This window comes from Corella eumyota, chromosome 3 (genome assembly GCF_963082875.1).
Source record: "Corella eumyota chromosome 3, kaCorEumy4.1, whole genome shotgun sequence".
Classification (NCBI taxonomy): Eukaryota; Metazoa; Chordata; class Ascidiacea; order Phlebobranchia; family Corellidae; genus Corella; species Corella eumyota.
In genome coordinates this window covers 17,301,898-17,323,120 of record NC_137492.1, presented here as the reverse complement: position 1 = coordinate 17,323,120, position 21,223 = coordinate 17,301,898, and the positions used below count along the sequence as shown (strand labels likewise).

The 21,223-nt window shown below is 32.1% G+C and overlaps 2 protein-coding genes across 4 annotated transcripts; one reads left to right on the top strand and one right to left on the bottom strand.

The window, feature by feature from the left end:
* The first annotated feature begins 59 nt into the window (after nt 1-59).
* LOC145746125 (THO complex subunit 3-like) lies at nt 60-2,719 on the top strand. The gene is made up of 7 exons (XM_082564317.1): nt 60-307; nt 692-848; nt 938-1,065; nt 1,141-1,217; nt 1,590-1,751; nt 1,824-1,941; nt 2,157-2,719. Exons 1-7 carry the CDS (start codon nt 131-133, stop codon nt 2,313-2,315), a joined length of 978 nt encoding a protein of 325 aa, XP_082420443.1. The 5' UTR covers nt 60-130; the 3' UTR covers nt 2,316-2,719.
* Nucleotides 2,635-20,012, bottom strand: LOC145746123 (uncharacterized). 3 transcript variants are annotated; one of them, XM_082564312.1, is made up of 11 exons: nt 19,867-20,012; nt 11,329-12,095; nt 10,535-11,177; nt 8,019-8,136; nt 7,425-7,520; nt 6,058-6,223; nt 5,412-5,529; nt 4,688-4,768; nt 4,293-4,385; nt 3,354-4,018; nt 2,635-3,204 (listed from the first exon to the last, which is right to left on the bottom strand). In XM_082564312.1, exons 2-11 carry the CDS (start codon nt 12,039-12,041, stop codon nt 3,018-3,020), a joined length of 2,880 nt encoding a protein of 959 aa, XP_082420438.1. In that variant the 5' UTR covers nt 12,042-12,095; nt 19,867-20,012; the 3' UTR covers nt 2,635-3,017. The 3 variants fall into 3 exon arrangements, with proteins under 3 accessions (XP_082420438.1, XP_082420440.1, XP_082420439.1); XM_082564314.1 differs by lacking the exon at nt 4,293-4,385; XM_082564313.1 differs by lacking the exon at nt 19,867-20,012 and having other exon boundaries at nt 11,329-12,906.
* Between the last annotated feature and the right edge of the window lie 1,211 nt (nt 20,013-21,223).

Sequence of the window (21,223 nt, the reverse complement as noted above, 5' to 3'; positions counted from 1 at the left end):
ACTTTAGTGGCGTGGTAAAAAGTGTCGTTATTAGGTTATAACTCTCGTTGGTTAAAAACACATGCTTCAAAATATTTTTAAAATAAAAGTTCACATTTTTATTAAAAAATTTCCATATTAAGTCCTCAAAATGACGATTTTTGTCGACCAAATGCAGCAGCATTTTAAGCAGAACAGTAAGTCGAAAGAATATTCTCCGCACACGTCTAAAGTTCATTCTGTAGCGTGGAATAAAGATGGACGTAAACTAGCGTCGGGTTCGTACGACCAAACTGCAAGCGTGTTCGTCCTAGATCGAGACAGATTGGTAAGTTTAAGTAATATTAAATGTTTTATATATTACTTTAGCAAAATTTTAGTAGTTTAGTCTTATACTAACAGACTAACGTTATACTTTTTTATATTATGTTTGTCCTCAACATGAGAAGGCGACTTCTTGACCTAAACATGGAGTGACATCAGTTACCTGCCCCAGGCTCGGATTCTTATTGGCAGTTTGAGATATTATAGATTATAATTTCCCCTAATTAAGATGCTAATTAAGTGCTGGCTCAGCAGGAGTTCACTTTTTTAAAGCACCCTACTGGGCAATAAGGGCACTTCAGCATGAGAGCAATGGGGATCGAACCCAGGACCTCATGTGGTGAAGCTTTTTGAAATAAATTAAGAGGTATTTTTATTTTGGTTTAAGACGAGAGATTTTACTTGCAAAGGACACACTGATAGCGTAGATCAACTTTGTTGGCATCCGACCGCATCTGATGTATTTGCGACTGCATCCGGGGACAAAACTGTTCGTATATGGGATGCAAGGAATGGAAAATGCTCATCAACTATTAACACAAAGGGTAAAACATAAAATATTTACCTAATCTTTAGTAATCCTATTTCTACACCTAACAATAAATTAAATATATCATTAAAACGACCAAACAAGGGGAAAATATTAACATTTGTTGGAGCCCAAATGGTCAGAGTATTGCGGTTGGAAATAAAGAAGATTTGGTCACTTTTATCGACACCAAAACTTTTAAAGCTCGTGCTCATGAACAATTTAAAGTGGAGGTAAATGCTGTTCACATTTTTTTTTTAATATTCTATTAAATATTTTTTGTAATACTTTTACATATGTTACTATAGGTAAATGAAATATCATGGAATAATTCAAACGATTTATTTTTTCTTACAACTGGATTGGGTACAGTGCAAATTCATAGGCAAGATCTTTATAGTTATCTTGTTTTTTTGTATATATTTTTATCCTCGATGTGGGAAAGTCGAATGCGCGACCTAAACATAGAGTAACATCAGTTACTCCGACCCAGTCTCGAGTTGCCTGTGGCAGTTTGGGATATTATAGATTAAATTGCCCAGTAATTATGCTGCTGATTAATTGCTGGCTCAGCAGGAGTTTACTCCGTTTATAGCGCCTTACTCAAGGACACTACAGCATGTTGAAAACAGTGGGGATTAAACCCACTACCTCATGGTGGTGTAGCAAGTGTTCTTACCACTACACCACGCTGCCGGTTTATTTAGTATATTTCTTGATAAATATTGCCAAATAATTATAACAAAAAATATTTTAGTTATCCAGATTTAAAACAGATTCAATCTTTATGCGGTCACACCGCAAATTGTATTTGCATAAAGTTTGATTCAACTGGAAAATATTTTGCAACTGGCAGTGCTGATGCTTTAGTTAATTTATGGGATATTTCTGAACTAGTTTGTGTAAGGACATTTTCAAGGTAATGTTATTTTTTTAAACAAAATGTAAGATTTTAGAGCTTTAAATTTATTTTATTTTGAAATACTTCTAGACTAGATTGGCCTATAAGAACTTTAAGTTTTAGTTGTGATGGTTTGATGCTTGCTTCTGCATCAGAAGATCATTTTATCGATATTTCTTGTGTAGAAAGTGGAGAAAAAATATATGAGGTAATATCAACAATAAAACGATAAAAGTCTAAAATTTATATAATTTTTTAATCAATTTTTTTTTTTAAACCCATAATTTTTATTTCTATTTACCAATTTTATTAAACTTTTTTCGAAATTTCTTATATTTAAATTTGGGAAATTTTTTTTTATTAATTTTTTATAAACTTAATTGGATTTTTCCTTTTTATTTTATGTCCTTATTCCAACCCTAGGTGCCATGTGATTCTCCTACCTTTACCATAGCTTGGCACCCCAAACATAAGTTGTTAGCTTATGCATGTGATGATAAGGACAAATATGGCAGAGATGCTGGGACTGTTAAGTTGTTTGGATTACCGAGTGAATCTTCTTCCAGCTCTTCAAATTCATGATTTCTCGTTCTTAATTAATATTTTTAATATATTTTGTATGATTGTAAATTTTTTACAGTGGAATTAATGTGCCCTATTATAGGATGCCATTCTTTAGGAAGTTTGAATACAGGTCATATATGACATCAAATTTTTGGTAAAAAATTCAATTTAAGAATGATTCAGTAGGTAATTTACTTCTTTTCTAAAAGAATATAGCCATTGGCAACTTTTGGTTATTTTCCTATTGTTTATTTCTTTATATTTTTATAGAAAATTGATAATTTATCTTCGCCATTATAGACGTTCTTCTTAACATACCAACAACTCGTATTTTTTAATGAATATCCTGATATAGGACACATATTTATTAAAATCGCAAAAAAATGAAAGAAAAAATAAACATGCGTGGAAATAAAAAATCGTGGAAGACATATTTCCTTATTGCATGAATACACCAGATTGTATCGATATAAAGTAAAAACACCTTGATTGAGTGGTCGAAATAACCTTAAGTAAAATATTATTTACATTCCATAAATTATCAGGGAATCAATCACCAAGCAAAATTGAAATGAAAATTGGGATAAAGTAAAAAGAAAGTAAGATTTTTGTATAATTTAAATGAACTGATTTAAATACAAATATTATCATGATCTATTTGAATCAACAAAAAGAGGTAAACATAAAAAGTCAGCGCCGTTGGAACATTTAAATACGATATTAGATTTCCATAGGATAGCATAAATTTGAGCGCTCGGTCTCCTGCGGACCTGGACTCGGTCGCATTAGCGGCGGGACTTCGCACCCGGAGGCTTGAAGTTGAGCTGTTAACATTTTGACCTCCCGTTCGAGGACGCTGGAGCGCTTGTAAGCTTGAACGTAATTCACTTGAAGTTGTTTTTGGTACCTAAAAATAGAATAGTTATGTTACACCTAACGTGATATTTACAAAACATCTTTCACATAACTATAAAGGTTATGTAAATAAAAAATACACAGTATTAGGGCTGTAATGGTGATTAGTGGCCTCTTTTAAACGATATAAGCAAAGCTTACCTGATGACTTTGTTTTTGTCTTCTGTCCACTGTCTTCTCTCCTTTTGAAACTGTTGGGCTTGCGACATCGACCTACTCTCAGCCTCGTGTAGTCTACGCAACAGCTCGTCACGTTCCGATGACGTCATGGTAGATGCTGATGACGTCAAGCCACGGGACTTGATTTGGGGCGAAGGCGGGGCAAGGTAGTTTTGGTCATCGCGGTAGTAGTCGTTAACCGAAGTTTGGGGATGATATTGTGGTTGATGGTTTTCGTAGAAGACAGAAGAGTCGCTACTGTAGTTTGCACGATGGACAGGCGAGCCTATGCTCCCATTGGTCGATACAGAACCACGTGACGCGCCTGTCAGGCGACGTTCTAACTCAGCAATTTCAACATTGCGTTCGTTCAGTAATTTGTTGAGTTCAGCATTTTCGTTGTCTCTGTGCGCTAGCTGAACGCAAAGGTCGCGTTTTTCACCGCGTATTGCAATGACCTCGCTCGCCCTTTGCGAGTTTTCTGCCTGTCTGTCTTTTAATTGTCGTTTAAGATGGGAAATTTCGCCGTGTTTCTGCTGAAGCTCGACCTCGCTTTCTTCCAGTCTAGCTTTCAGTTCGGCAATATCTTCATGCTGTCTTGACTGAAGGTCTATCTCGTCTTTCATGGACTGAATTCGACCTTGAAGCTAAAAAAACACAATTTTAATTGATTCCAATACCTTAAAATAAAGAACTTTGTGAAATGTTTACTAATTATTCGCTTTGATTTTTGTACATGCAAGCTTATTTATTATCAAAACATGCTTGCGCACAAAAGAAAATAAACGTCATAACAAAATACCATCGCTTAATCTCTGACGTGGTGTTAAATTACACGACCACGTACATGCACTGACCCGTGACATTGCCACGCCGCCAAACACGTGACGTCACAAAAGCATTTGTGACGTCATAGCTCACCTCTTTGTTGGTCTGGATCAAGCGTTTTTGGTCTTCCTGCAGCATTCGAAACTGAGCTTCGAGTTTGGTTTGAGATTGCAACGATTTTCGATGCTGGGTAAATACATGGACAGTAGTTAGTTTAAAGTATTGCTACTTAACCAATCAGAAAAAAAGAATGTTTTTGTTGTGGGTTAACACTTCAGATCAAAGAGCAAATTTAAAGTTGCAAAAAAAATCGCTTTTAAAGTTATTGTAAATCAGTTAATATTTATTGCTTTAAAATTGGGCAAAATAAATTTTTTTGTGGTCAGAACTTTTGTAAAAATAAACATGCATTTAATAACATTATTGCAGATATGCTTTGTAGTTATTATTTTTGCAACATGCGTTTATTTATAAAAGTTTTGGCTTACTTGTGATTTTAACTGGTTCGAATATTTTTGTTTTATTTCCAAAAATTCGGCTTCTCTTGTTCGATGCCTATCTTCATAAACCTAGAATTTAATAAAATTACAGCTTATTTTAAAATTCAAAACCAAGAAACGTATTTTCCAAACCACATTTCAAATCAAATACGGGTTAAAGCTTAATCTGAAATCCGTGTTATTAAAACATTATCCTCTGAAAAAAAAAAGAACTTAAATTTTGTTCCAGTAATGTAATAGTAATACAAAGGTGTGTTTAAAACAGGTTGATTTGATTAATTAAAGTCACCTTGATGCTGATATTTGTTAGTTTGTCAACTATATATGGCTATTATCCCTACAGCAATCTGATATCTTAATTAAATGAACTTATAATATTGATTGGGATTTTTAATTTAAATAATATACCTATATATATATATATATTTTTTTTTTTTTTTTGTATATATCTTTATCCTCGGTGTGGGAAGGTCGAAAACTATTACCCCGGCCCAGCCTCGAGTTGCCTGTGGCAGTTCGGGGTATTATAGAATATAATTTTGCAATAATTATACTGCTGATTAAGTGTTGGCTCAGCAGGAGCTTATACCGTTTTTACCGCCTTACGCAAGGGCGCTAGAGCATGAGAGCAGTGGGAATTGAACACACGACCTCATGTGGTGTGGCAAATATGATTTCTATACCCAAAAACAAAAATTAAATTTTTCCTTACTTTGTGTAATGTTTTTTCGTTGTCCTCGAAGCTCTGACGTAATATTCGAATCTCGCTTTCTTTTTCTTTCATTCGGCTTTCCAGGCTTTCTAGCATGACGTCATCGGAGCCTAGACTTCTAAAAATGACGTCACAATTTAGATTTAATAATCATCCAAGCGTGACACTTTGTTTAAATTTTTTATGACTCAATTTTACGGGGATTTTTCTGTTTATTTACTTTTTGTTCAACTTTCTAATTTATATTTCATTTTACGCGTGACTTAATTAAAATTTTATTCAATTAAAGTAAACAACTCAAGAATTTAAATTTACGTCGACATGGTTTAATTTATAACATCCTAATTAAATTAGCTTTCGAAACCAAACAAAAGCTAATATAACATGAGTCCATTAGATAACATTCTAATTAATTGTATGCCCTTTGTATTGATTTACTAAAATATTAAAATCTGAGATCACAAATTAGGTTTTAAACAAAAAAATAACATAAAAAAGCCTTATTTTTAAGCCAGCTTATTTACTTAGAAAAACACACAATAGTTTTTATTTAAAAGCAGTGCATAACATAAGACTTTTTATGTCTAAACCAGACCTAATATTTAATAGCCTATGGCCTATCGTATTTACATACAAAAATACATACTTGTTGTTATTATCAGCCGAGCTATTCAGTTCACCTTCTTGTACAGCACTATGGTTAGTAGACGAAGAAACTCTAGCACTTTCGTATCCCTCCGACCCAGAACAACTGAAACTGCTGCCTGCGTTGTTACCCAGGCCTGCACTTATACTAGTAACTGAATGGCGACCTATAGAAAACATAAAAGCCTGGTTATATTATATGTGACATTTTCACATAGATATTGATATTTCTAAGCAGTTTAAAGGCTTGAAAAAATATTTATGTTGCTGTGGTATTATTATAGTGGTGGTTAAAAAATTTTAAATGGCAACAAAAACAGTGAAAGTCGTTAGAGCGAAATGGGAACAGAAAATGTTTTTATTAGCATCATTTTCCAGTTTTATGATTTTTGTTTTTTGTTCACAAGGTTGATGGAGCGAAATTTGTACTAATGCTGGCGCCAAAGTAAAACAAAACACAAAATTTAAATAATTATGTTGATTTTAAACATATATATCCTAAAATAAGCCTGGGAATTTATTTCAGCAGGTGTTTAAATAAAGCCAAAAATATCCATAAATTGGTATGGGAAAAAACTCGTCCAAAAACATACACACAATTATACAGTTTCCTACTAACTCAATTGGCATAAAATATCCGAAATGGGGTGCTATTATGTGCGGTCATTAGACCGTATTGCATTGTACACAGTTAACTTCAACGATCTATTCTTACATCAAAAATGCCTTAGGACATTACGGCGCTTCAGTCAAGCCATAGTCATATATCAGACTGAAGCACAAAACTTGACTTAACGGAAGGATATGTCTGATTTGAATTATATAACATATCATTAACCGATCAAAAATGCTAAAAAAACAAACAAATGTAATGGCAATATATTTGTTGATTTTTTTTAGCTATAGCACAAACTATTAAATTGCTATTCCTTTTATCGTATAAGTGCTATTGAAACTTTTATTGAGTAAACAAGTTAGAAGTTCTCACGGGTTTTTAGTACGTTATTCTCTCATTTTTGTTTTCGTTAATTTAAAAAAATTCAGTCCTGAGTTGACTTAAAAAGAATTTTGTTTATGTAGTTACGAACGAAAAATTGTAATATTTCAATCAATCTTACTTAGGTTAGGGCTATACCATTCAATTACGTAAAAATTTAAGTATTTTAGGTTTTAAAATTATTACCCTGTAAAAATTCACACATTTTAATTCTTTATATAACAACTTATATGGCTCAGAAATATTTAAAAACTGAATACTTGTAAATTAAAAAGGTTATAAAGCCTATATTTTTAGCCTTGTCCATTAAAAACTAAATGTTTACAGTATTCTAACGAAAAATACTTGTTTTAAAATCACAATTTTTATACCTGAATCTGAGTTATTTGACTCGCTTGACATACAGCTTTGTCTGTCTTCTTTACTCAAATGACTGTTTTCTATAGACAGCCTACCAGCACCGGCCTCTGTGAAATAAAAATCGCATTTTTAGCTGTTTTAATTAAACCTTTGGGTCTTACAAAACCGCATTCCTTATAATACAAGTCAGTTACTTAAATTGCATTGTAACTACACGAAGCATGTAATAAAAGGACTTGAACTGTTTAAACAGTGTTTCATACATGCCTTAAAAACTTTTGACTTTTGGCTATAGGCCAGAAGTAATATTTTACGTATAAAAAAGTATTATAAAGTGTATCAATTTAGTCTGGGTAAAAATACACCAGTTTTAACATGTAATGGGCTCAATATTTACAATATAAATACCACAACGCCCGGGCTTTATAACTGATATGAAATTCTTGTAATATCACAAGCGAAGGAAATACTTGGTCTATATTTAAAGTGTTGCCAAAACATTTCACAACAGCATTTATAAATGAAGGTTCAGTGCAAGTGTTAAGAACTTCGTGACAACAAATTTCAGTGTTGCTAGCAAAAACTTGATTTTAAAATTTTTTTACCTTGGGATTTTAGGGCTTCCCATTTATTGTCTAACATGAGTGGTGACGTTTTGTTGGGTGTTTGTGACGTCACAACTGGTTTAAAAGCAGTCGGGCGAACTATCAAATTTCCACGATTCTGTGAAAAAAAAATTTTAAATTAATTCAATAAAAAAATAAAAATAAAATCGTTAATTTAATTTAAAAAATTTAGCAAATAAATTATAATTTTTATTTTTTATAAATATAACTTTTTAGTTTTTTTCTAATTTAATTTTTTTCCTAACACGTTTGACCATGCGTTAAAACCATGATTAGAATATTTTTATTGATTATTCGTTTTCAGTAATTCAATATCGTGCAGAAATTTTACCCTAAGCTGACAAGGTTAATTAAATTACTAAAACCCAAATCCAAAATAAAACTAAGTTAAAAAATACAAGTTTAAGGATAATTCGATAAATATGTTAAAAAACGCGTTATTTTTGCAAAAATACTAAGCTTAATGGTAACAAAACTTGTATTATTACGTCAAATATGTCAATTCCAGATAAACAAATGTGATAAAGCCTTAAAAATAGAATTTCAGTAAAACGTTTTGAAAATAAAATTGACGTTCGAATTTCAGACGATCTTTTATGACGTCATAACCATACTGTAATGGTTGATAAAAAACAGGGCGCGAAACAAACTGATTTTTATCTTTTTTGGTACAAAAACAACGCTTGACGTCATATTTTTAATTTATTATATAAACACTAGGCCTGAAAAACAATTGCTTTTTATAACCCTTATCTCACCATTGCCAAATCAAGCTAAAAGCTTTTCCAGCATTATCTACAGCCTTAACAAAAGATGTTTATAAAAAAATCTCCATTAGCCAATCGTGCTTAATTGATGGGAAATTACAAGCAACTAAATACCCACTTCGGACTTACCCACATAAACAAACAAAACACAGTTCCTTTTCGACTGAAATCCTGTATTTATCAACTTGTGTACATTACTAACTTTCTCAGCATATAAAATCCTAGTTTTTCATCCTAAGCATTTTACTGTTACAGACAGAAAAAACCGCTTGGCCTAAAGGCAAGCATGTCAATTTTCATTACAAAATACAAGGACCAAAACAAAGTTAAACCACCGCATAATGGCCCACGTTGTGTTGGATACAAGTTCGTGGTATTGACTAAATATCTTAAAAGTCGTGTAGAACACAGCCTAAGATGTGCCTTACGTAGTAATTTAAGGATGTTCCGAATACCAGTGATGAGATAAGGCGATACTTTGGGCCGGCTAATGCGTTTCTTGTTAAGACTGACATTGTCTTGACAATTTCATAATTTAAGTAATAAAGTAGGTGTACCTATACGAATGCCTTAATCCCTATAGTTTATAACGGAAAAAATTAACTATGTCTCAAGCCTGACAAAATTATATTTTAATGATGAATTATTGGATTCCAAGTACTTTGAAATTTAAACTCGTAAATTTCGATTAAGGGGGTTACTTCGAAAAAGTTATCAATCAAAAACAGTTAAACGCATATGTCGAAACAGCCGGAAAAAATAGTTAGGCAAATAAATAACCCAACTTCTTGGAAAAAGGGTAATTTAAATACCAATTTAAGCAGGTTAAGAAGGGTTGGTATAAACGTAAAATATTTTAACAATGACTAGTAACATTTGATTTAAAAAATCAAGTATTTAACTTATTGATAATAACTAAAAAGTTGAGGTTATTATTAACATACTTGACCAAGCGAGTAGGTTACTATTTAACTTTAAAAAGCTGTTATTAAAAAGTAGTTCGCGAAAGTATATATTAAATACGCAGGTCAAATTAAATTAAATATAACTTGCGCATTTTAAATATAGGCCGGGTATTGGTTTCAAAATTGGAAAATAATTTTTTTAACTTCAAAATTCGGACAGTGTGGCATATTTAAACAAATTATTTCCTGTTTATAAATAGATTTCTGACCATAGGGTTTCTTTTTCAATTTTTTATTATATTGCCGTGGGAATGGGTTGACAGGGATTTAAAATAACTGGCCTTACTAAAATTATAATTCCTTATAATTATGGCCAAATACCGAAGTGGGACCTTAAATTAAATACCATGTCCAGGACTATAATGATAAATTTTTATAGGAAATTGAAATTGTTAAACTTATTTTAAAGATTACAATTTTTGAATACCCATTTTTTCCTTATCAGCATTTTTTTATATTACAATTATTCATGAAATAGATTAAAAAATTTTAATTCCATTTTAATGCAATTTCTCATAATTGAAAAAGGAACCCCCCCCCCCCCCCGTAAAAAAGTAATATATTTTTTAAAAGGCATTCCATTGGATTAGTCATTAGTCGTAAATATACCATACAAAAGCTATTTTAATGCCTTGTGTAAATAACAGGCTTTTCATAAACCCAATAAAGCGGCAAAGTTAATAAAACAACGTTTGGCCTACATTTTTTCTTTTAAAATTAAAATTTGTTTAATTTAAAATTGTTTTCATTAAATTTTTCTTACCTTATCCATAAGTAATTGCCCAGAAACGGGTGCCAGTTTCGGCGGTTCAATCGAGGGGTCCGCGTTATCCGTACTTACGTTTGACCTATCCGTGACTGTATCCGAAGATTGTAAAGTATCCGAACTTGCACTTAACAAAGTAGCATAAGACGAATACGATTCTGATGCCTTAATAGGCACTTGCTTAGGCTTCTGAGTTTTCAGCATATTCCAAGTGCCTTTAGCTCTTGTTATAGTGTCTTTGCCTTCTACCAGCCTTGCAGAACGCGGCATATTATCTGAGTTGGCGGGTGAAGCTATATAATAGTCATTCAGTGCCCGCTCTACTTTTGTAGTGTGGTGGTCATTTCCTTTATAAGCGGGAGGGTGTAAAAATTGGCGAGGGTTGATAGCAGTTATATTTACATAGTCGTGACTGTTTTTATTTGGGGTTGGTTTCTCAATATCACTCTGTCGTGAGGAGTGATAAGGCTTAACTAGGCTTTCCTTCCACGACCGTTTGTCCTTTTTTGAGCTTGAAGAAATGTTTGAGTCTAGGGTTCGATTTATGTCAGTTGATGCGCTTCCTGAGCGACTGTTTGGCTTCTTTTTGTTGCTATCAGTAAGATTGACAGACAAAAATGCAGCCCCAGAATCGCTGTATCTACAAAACAAAAAATATAAACCCTTTAAATTTTAAAACTTAACTACAATACTAACAGGCAGCTTAAAAGAAGGTAAAGAGTAAGTTTTTACTGATGATTTTTAGTAAATAAAAGCAATATTGGTCTGTTGTTGAATAAAGGTCGACTTACCGTCTGTTGTTTTTCGTTTTTGACTTCGAGGTCGATCCGTTGTTCGATAATTTATCGGAGCTGTTCCAACGAAACGGTCTTATCTTATCGAGCGAACATCTCAGCTTTTCTTTCACTCCCAGAACCGGTTTTGTTGGGCCCGACTCAAATCCCCCGTTGTCGCTACTCGAGCTCGATCTTCGCTGCTTTTTCTGTTTTTGAGTTTGTTTTTGAGACTCTGAGCTACTTGCGACGCTGCTTCCACTACCCATTTTCTGCTGGTCGTTCTGTACAGGTAAATATCTTAGGTATTGCGATTGCCCGTTTAAATCTTCTTCGTTTGCTGAGTAATATACCCCGTTGTCTGCTGGGCTGTAATATCCAATACTTTCTTGCCCTTCTATAGGTACTGATGCAACACCGTAGTACTGGCTATGCTGTCTATTGTCAAACCCGTTCCCAAATCCGTTTAATTCGTCCGTTTCTGACGGTGTCTCGGGTAATGTAGGCAGAGTATCAACCCCACTGTAATAGCCTGGGCTATCCGCGTAAGGTGGCGGGTTTTCAGAATAAAATGTACCTTGGTTTTCGTAATATGAGTTCACGCACTTGTTTATATCAGTAAGGTTATAGTTTTCGTAGCGACTTGGCGCTAGATAGGCTGAGGCTGGTGGTGGTTGCTGTTGTTGCTGGTAGTTACGATACAATCCACGGTCACCTGTTACAGCGGCCATATTTGATAACAGATGAATTTAAACAGTTGTTTGTTGTGATATAACGTTGGTTATCTAAAAACAAAACAAGATTGTTAAAAATTCTTAAAAGCAAAACTATTTTTGTTAAGTTATTTCTAATATTGCAATATCATTGTTTTTAAAATCACATAGTTTTACATATTATTACTGTCGAATAAATTTACAAAACTTTTGCGGCTTTTGCGAAATCAATCAATTTTAAACCCTTTCCGCATTATCCAATTTACTCCTAGCCTAAATTGGCTACAAAACAAACTACGCTATCTTCAAATCTTACTTAAGATCGCGTGCAAATTAAGACTCAAATTCTTAACTCTACGGCTAATGCCTTTCAAAACAAGAAACTGGTTCCGTCTGTCCGTATATAGCCTATTCAAAACACTTGGCCTATGCTTGGTTAGGCCTTTTGCTTACCACTTGCCCTGCCAAAGCATTTCGCATCGCCATAAACTTTGTTATCGTTGGACGAAATCTTTTTTGTTGACTGCTGTCTTTGAACTGTTGTTTACCGGGCAGTTAGACATCTACAAGCGAAAAATAAACAAGAGAAACGAAGTCTTTAAATATTAGAACGACTTCAAAGATATAAAAGGCCTAGTTAGGACTTTCTTTTATATAGTAATGCCTTTACAGACTAACTTAGACTAAACTTTACAGACTAACCTAACACAAAATCATGGCGAAAGCCCTAAAAACATACGGCCGTATTAAGTTACTTATTCTAGGTACCCATTAGGCAGTAAGGCTTTCTATTCAATAAATCAAATAACTAAATCTATTAAGTCTTTTTTTCACATTACCATTTACTCCTACTTTTCAATTCTCCCATTTAAATTGAATTGTAAAAAAGCTATTTTTCTACCATTAACCAAAGCATTTAAGTCGATTTTCGCTCGGCCGAGCACATCAATTTTTCCTATGAAACAACTACGAGCTACCAGCAGAGCAATAACTACTTAATAAAAACCGCCTGCTGGTTTTTTACTCGGCCGAAATAATGCAAAAGCCATTCTAATGAAGCGCCGTAACTCTATTGTGCTTTTATCAGGTCGTTTAAACAACTCTATAAGAACGATGTGTTCAATAAAATGCATTGTTTTTTTTTATAGTGAACGATAGCAATGACTTTATAAGCGCGAACGAAATGATTTATAATGACCCAGTAAACATCATTTAAATTAATTTAGAATCTCAATTGTTTTCAGTTGCTAGATTTTATTAAAAAAACATTATGTTAAATATCTTTGCCTACCCTACCGTATTTGTTTTATATTTTCTTTATTCCCTTACATTTAGTAAGCCAAATAATCGATACAACGACGTGCTAATCAGACTTAACGAGTTTACAATTTGCAGATGACAAATGGCACACTCTGATTGTGCAATAAACATACGTGGAACGTCCATGTTAATTCGTATAAATTACATTATAATTTTCCCTCAGTCCCAGGAGCTTTTCCGCGTATGGGCAAAGACTAAATACTCCTTTTCCTCAGTCAGTACTCAATTATTTATAAACCAAACCCCCGGGCTTTCAAAATAAATATTCTCGAAATCTGGCCATGCCATTATTTGGTCAATCAAAATGCAAAATCCTTCAGCTTGAATTTAAAAACATTGTTGTAAGCCCAAGAGAGATATAAGACTGGCAGTGAATATAATTGAACTGACGACATATCGAAAGGCATTGCTTATAGATATACACACTATTTCGCTTTAGCTAAACCACAAAATATGGCCACATACTTCAATATATCTGTTTTGAAAAATACCTCTAGTAGATGTGTTATTATTTTCAAGCAATGTTTAGTGTGTGCTTTTTGGCCTAAACCACATCATTGACGACACAGAATTTCTATTAATATAAAGTTACCTCATTTAAAATAAACAGATATTTTTCTCAAGTATGACTTTGTCATTTTTGCCAAACTCTGTAATCACCTTGCTTCTAAACTTTTACAACTTACGTCCTGTTTTAACAACCCTTATAAATCTTCTTATAAACAATTGCTATTGCCCTCAACTAATCTTACCTTTTTGTACAGACGACCAAACGAAAAAAAAATGAAAGATAAGAATCTAAAATTTGACTTTAATTTAGGCGTAACACCCTTAAGCAAATATGCCTTTAAAATAGCTATTAACTGAACGGTCAAAGCACATAATTTTTAAGCAATTTGATAATACCAGTTATTAAAACCAAGCCTCAATTTTAAATGCAAATTAATCATATCAAGTTTAACCAGTTTCTACTTAGAACTCGTTAAGGAAACATCTTTATGTAATAACCTCGTAATTTAATCCTTTAAGTTCGTATGTTAGTTAGAACCCGAGGTTCAATTGCTTTAATTTGGTCTCGACAATTCATTTAATCTAAATAACTTGTAGGAACACTTTGTTTATCAATTGACATCGCACCCTTCTTCTTTTTCTCCTATAAAAGAGACAATCTCTCTTAACCCGGCAATTAAATACGATCAAAGACTACTGGTAATGGAACGAAAGTGCCAGGTAATCGCGCGTTTATAAACAGCTGAAGCCTACATGTTGTTTTTGTCACCTATCGTTCAAGACAAGCCTGATTTGTGCACAAGTTTTAAAAAGAACCTGTCCTGTTAAATATCGTTTCCTGTTTCCTTATAAACTAAAATATTTGCATTGGAGATTAACCAAAATAAATTGTAAGCATGTTTATTTAAAAGCCAAGTTTGTTTAACTGGCTACCAGTGCTGTTAATATAAACAATTTAAGTCTTAAGTAACGCACCTTAAAAATTAAAAAAAAAACATATTATTCTCTTTTTTGAAATATACTTAGTAAAAAAAAATTGTCAATTAATTGCGTAAGGCTGTTGATATGTTTAAGCCAGATGTGTCATAAAGTAGTCATTCAATTCGTAATTTAATTCCAGATATATCACTTTAAATCTTTTGTTTTGATTTTGTCCAAGCAACTTAATAACACAATCCCGACAAAACAGGAACAATGACAAATGAAATAGGTTTTATTAGTTGGAGAAAACGACTAATAAATCGATAATGTCACATTTACAACCTTTGAATTGTTACACAAGATGCCAGTTAGGGATTTTTACTATCCGATATTGCAAGAAGACAATTTAAAAAACAAAATTTTACATTTGCATATTATCGATAAATATTGAGGTATTCGATTATTGATCTACCTTTGGGGCAAATATTTTAAGCAAAAATCGTGTTAATAAGGCTTCTATCCTCGACAGGGCTTACTAACCGACATCTTATACCCCTTGGGAGTTAAATTATTCACCAAACATTTATTTCAATATGTCGTAATACATTTTTTCGCAGATTGTTAATTTTTTGAGGAATTTTTTGATTTTAAATTTTTAACAAGTTTTAGAGAATAAGCCTTTATATTAAAAACAGTTTTAACATCAAAGAAATAATTCAGGTGAAAATCCAGGATATTTGAAACGTCGTTCGCGTTGAATTACATGATTTAAGGTGCAAAATTACTGGTTTAAACTTCCCTAAATGACTGACTTTATCTTAGCGCGCGAAGCTTACATTTCGTATGACGTCATAAATTTTATACGCTGGGAAAATGACATAAAAATGAAAAGTTTTGTTTTGCAAAAAAATTTACGACCTTTGTTTTAAAATAAAACACAAAAATTTGAACTAGTTTCAAAACATTTTTTTTAGTTTTATTGCCCTAAAATGCATCTAAAAATAAACTTAAATCCGAAATATTGCTACATCCAACTGTTCTAAAGTCGAGTGGTTCTGTAAACAACAAACTTTCTAAGAAAAAAACGAACTAAAAATAAAAACCAAAACAACCAGTTTAAAAATATTTTGATTTTTTTGCCAGCTCAAAATTAACCCGCAGTTGCTCCTGCCGCTAATTATTAATATAACCTTGCACGACTTAACACATACGCTGCTTATTAAGCTTTAAAACGGTTGCTTTTTGTCATTTTTAAAAGCCGTAACGTGTAATTTGCCGCTCAAATCCGAGGCTTCAAAGCCAGAAAATGTCGAAGTCGTGTCGGCAATTACCTTATATTTGCGGCTTCGTAATCGCTCGAATTAATATCGGATCGACGATCTTTGCTTACGTCATTGTCACGTGACCCGACATAATGCTCTAGGTACAGCACTGAAGGTTGAACGGTAGTATAAACCGATTTTGCAAATGTAGTAGGAAACTATGTTGATTTTAACATATTCTGTTGTTGTTAACCCAATTTGACTTTTACCATCCCAAACACTTAAGCATATGCCGAAAAGTGATCTTTAATTTCATATAAAATTACCTACTTGCAATCTACTACTAAACTGTAATTACTTCTTAGCTTTTGACCTTACTACAAAATTATAGCTCTGTTGTTATACAAAGGTTAATTTACAATCTTGCAACATTGTTGTTTATGCATTTAAAGTCTTTGAGTTCCGCTTATTGGTTTTTTAGCTGACTGAAGGTAAATCAAAAACAGAAATGCAATTAAATGTAAAGCATTTCTACATAAATGTGTCACCTCATACGCATAAGACAAGATCGATAGATGGAGTAGATTAATTGGATTTACAACATTAAAATCGATTTTATTTGTCAATATTCTTAAAAATCAACTTTTTAAATAACATTTTTTTTTCAAAATCTTCTTATCTTCGCTCAAATAAAACTATTTCAATATTAAACCCCAGCCATTAACACAAACAGGCTACACTCTGACTCAAGTAGATTCGGATGTAGCTGCGAAATTTAAACTCAGCTTAGGCTAAGCTTGGTTGGTTGCCGCCTTGTACGCTATAGTGGTTATACGGAATTTGGCTCTATCTTATACAGCGAGAATTTGATGTTTTTTCTCCGATGCTATCTAACTAAGCAAGTACTTGGCAAGAAAACATAAATTCTTTACGACTATCGGTTACCTATGCTATGACATGGCATCCAGAGACTGTAAACTAGTATAATATATTCTTAAAACAGTACTCTACTGTTCTGTTAGACTCAAAGTCGGTTTGGCAAGGACTTACAAATGGTAAACATCGGTATTATGTTTACAAAAAAGGCAAAACAAAATATAATATAGTCAGCATTTGCTGAGGGAATATTTTAAACCCTATGTGATGGAATATAATACAGTAAACAATTTGTGTATTCCACAAACACAAATTGATAACATGCAATAGCATTTCTTATATTAAAACAGAAAAAATCAATAATGATTAATGTTTTACAACACGCTTACAGATGCCAACTATGCATGTTATAAATTATGCATAATATTTGCTTCAAGAATTTTGTTGATATATAAATACATCACTTTTTAACCAATTAAAATGAGGATATTCTTGCCAAGAAATTTGACCCGCGAATGTAAACTTTTACCGGTTCATTAGGCACGTCTATGACGTCAACTAAGACATGTTGTCTGCTTTAAAAAATCACCTTTTGCACTTACGCAGGCTAAGCAATCTGTTTTGGCCAAAGTTTACTGGCAACTAATAATTTTTTAGATCCTTATACGGTAAGGTATTTAGACAATGATAAACATTTAAATGCAACCACAAACAAATCTTAATTTTAAAAGAAAATATTTAGCCAAACAGCCATTAACTAAGTTGTAAAGTCGCATTAATACGCTTTAAGATTTTAAAACTTTGAAAATTATGGATTTTTATGCCAGTTAAGAAAACGTTAGGTTCATTAAGATGTCAAGTGGGCATTTTGTAAAGGCCAATCAAGCCTTTTTCTTAAAGTCAGTCAAGTTTTGGGCGCCCGATATTTGAACAGAAACAAACAGGTTTTAAGTTTAAGTATTTTTATCCTGTTTGTAATGTATATGATATTATTTTACCCAAAAAATGTGATCTGTTGGCCAAAAGTAATTTTTGCTCGATAGCCCCAACTAGCGCTTTGTTTAGTCCCGTATTTGTGCCTTTTTAAAAACAATTTAACCTAATATTTATTAAAGCTAAAAGCATGCCCGTACTTAGCAAATATAAAATACTTTACCAAATTTCATTGTGTTTTTACAGCACTCGACTTTCCAATTTAAATATTACCTATAACACACCCCTAAACACTTGATATAATTTAAATTATTGATTTAGATATTCAACAACGAGGACTTAACTGTAAGAATAACAACTATATAAAAGCTTGATAGGTTTTTCAAGTGCTTTAACTCAAGTTTAAATATCAAATAATAATAAAGGGGGTTTATTAGACCTATTTACTAAACCCCCTGTTCGATAGGGGTTACTTATTTTACTTCAACATTTGCCAATCTATTTCTAAGTTTTACGTAATATTGTTGTAATACATGTAATTTTGTGCACCACAACTGGGGATTTTTTTGTTATTTTTGATAATATTGGTATAAAAACTTCTAGGTTTTTGAATTATGTTTAATTTGATTTCAAAGACTTGTACTTTGAAATAACAAATGGCCGTTTGAGTGTAAAAAGGTCACATCGACATCTTGAGCAAACATCCTCTCCGTATTTGGGTAAAATAAGTAACAAATGACCCTTCACTTTTAAGTCAACTTTTCTGGTCCAGTATTTTAACAGTCCTTCAGCCGGGGCCTTTCAGCCGGGGAGATTTCCGAAAAGATACAGATTTTCTTTGAACTGCCGCCATTTCCACACAAACAATAAGATTATTGAAAAAAATTGGTAGTAAAAAGCAACACTTAGCCTCAATAAAAAGAAAAGTGTTCGTATTATATAAACCCCCTTTTGTTACGTTGTTTTGCTTTGATTTTAATAAGTATGGTATTATAAGATTCTAAACCAACAAAAACTTATAAATATAGGTTAAAAATATTTTTATTTAAACCAGAAACTTTACTTTATATTTAAAATGTATAAGTTTTAACATAGTTTGGCAAAGCGTGGTAACCCTTTATCTTATCAGCCTAAGTTATGCATAACATTAACATATCTTTAAGGTCATTATCAAAGATATGTATAGCGTAATGAAGTAATACACTTTAGTCTTAAAGTAAACGTAAATCACGAAATATGTCATGGTAAAGGGCTTTTTTGACATATTATAAGTGTGAGTTATCTAAATAACAAATCAATCTATGTTGACCATTGCTGACACATTATTTACTTTTCCAACAAGTTGGATTCGATTTTTTGTTTGTCCAGTTTTAGATACAATGGTGATTATTGGTTCAGCAAACCAGTTTGTTTGGATTCGGTTTATCGGGTTCAAACAATACCTAGTTATTAACCCATTTACTTATACGTAAACCGAACCTTTGTTTTAACTTAGGCATGGTTTTGGTACGTCAATCATTAAGGAGATTTAACTACATCCTTTCGATAGGTAATATCATGGTGTTTGCTAGTTAAAAAGTAGTATTTATACTGGCTATTAGTGATTGATGGTAACATGATATTATAATTGGTAAGTGGGCATCTAACCCAAAAAAACTAAAGGCCGTTGTTTAATAGCCAGTCAAATTAAACGTAACAAAAGCAACCTACTTTCCACAAGAGCCTGTTGACTTTTATAACATCAGGTTACTGAAATAATTATTGATAAGCACTTGACCAATTTAAAAAATATTATTCAAACCTTAAATTTAAGGGTTAATAAGAATAACAACATGTTGACATAAAACATCAGCGTATCTTTAAAAAATACTTTATCATAAAACGGTAAAACTTGTTACAATTTAGTAATATAAATACTCGAACATAATGACATAGCCAGTAGTAAATAAGTAGTCACAAGACGAACGTAATACCACGTTACAGTTCAACCTAGTTTAAACAATATAAAATAATCTACTTACCCATATTGAAACTTCTATAATTCCTTTAAAACTGTAACATCGACATCAGGATTTCTACCATTCGACGACACGCCCTTTATTTAATATAGAACGTCAATTGACTTTATAAACTTTATTACCATTTATAAAAGACAGGTTGTAACTTGATTTGCTCTATATCAAGACACACGGTCAATGAATACTTGTCTAACCTATAAAAACAAAAGAACAAATAACAGAACACCGTGTGAACTAACTTTAACGTAAACCCATCATCTCTTGTCAATTTAAGATAAAGTTAACCCAGTTTTTTAACGACAGCCGCAAATAAAGACTTCTCGAGAATTTATTATTAAAATTTGATCTTGAAATTTAATTTTATTTTGATATAATTAATTTATTTTACATTTCTATTCTGTATGCTTCTTATTTATATAAGTTTTTGTTTTGTAAATTTAAGACTTAAATTAAGTCTATTCAGCATAAAATTAGCTGTTGTCTTAGAAATAGAAATTGTTCAGCTAAACTCCTTCGCCTTTCACTTTGCATGCATTTTAATCAGTATCGATCTAATCCATCACAAAAATACGGCTAAACTTATTTCATTACGCCAAACTGTACGCAGCAGTCATGGAGTGACTGATTGTGTTAGCCAATCGTAAAAAGTTTGGCGAAAAGAGAAAATGCGATCGACCGTTTTAGACAAGTGCCGTAACGCAGATAGAGAAGGATTTATTCTAGAATATACAAAACCTTCTAAATTAAACTCGGAATTTGTTTTTGTTTGGGTTTTTAAATTTACACACACATGTGAAATGAAATATTTTAAAAGATGCTAACGATTTTTTTAATTAGTTGTTTTGTATAGAAATTTAAGTTTAATACTTATTAATTTTAATAAATATTTTAATATCAATAAAATAATTTGGTTTACAACATTAAAAAATATCAACAATGAAAAATAAATTTGATATGCTTTAAAAATTTTATGACCCAGTTTGCAATATTTTAAAATATGAAATGTTATAATATATATGTTTAAAAGTAACATCTTAAAACTGCCTAAGCTCAATCTTATTAATATTTTACTTTATATGTGTTACGTAGGCCAAAAAAGTAAAATATAAAGTCGTAAAATACTTAACATTGTACCGTTGGTTGGCGCTATGGAGTAATGTTTTGTATGTACACTAATTAATTGGTAAAATACCACTCATTTGCTTATTATACTATTTTATATTTTATAAAATACAAATTACGATTTTTCAATGTGTTTTCACTATTTAATACATTAGCAGAAGGCAATAGCAAGGGTATTAGGAGACTAAAATAAAAAAAAAACCTCTAACTTTAGACATGTTTGTTTATCCTCACATAT

What these genes read in the sequence shown, in the direction of transcription:
- LOC145746123 (XM_082564312.1), bottom strand. Translation starts at nt 12,041, where the DNA reads ATGGCCGCTGTAACAGGTGACCGTGGATTGTATCGTAACTACCAGCAA. An exon ending in ACGAAAAAACATTACACAAA is followed by an intron (nt 4,769 to 5,411) that starts GTAAGGAAAAAT and finishes ATTAAATTCTAG; the next exon opens with GTTTATGAAGATAGGCATCG. An exon ending in CGAACCAGTTAAAATCACAA is followed by an intron (nt 4,386 to 4,687) that starts GTAAGCCAAAAC and finishes GTATTTACCCAG; the next exon opens with CATCGAAAATCGTTGCAATC.
- LOC145746125 (XM_082564317.1), top strand. Translation starts at nt 131, where the DNA reads ATGACGATTTTTGTCGACCAAATGCAGCAGCATTTTAAGCAGAACAGT. An exon ending in GGTACAGTGCAAATTCATAG is followed by an intron (nt 1,218 to 1,589) that starts GCAAGATCTTTA and finishes AAAATATTTTAG; the next exon opens with TTATCCAGATTTAAAACAGA. An exon ending in TGTGTAAGGACATTTTCAAG is followed by an intron (nt 1,752 to 1,823) that starts GTAATGTTATTT and finishes AAATACTTCTAG; the next exon opens with ACTAGATTGGCCTATAAGAA.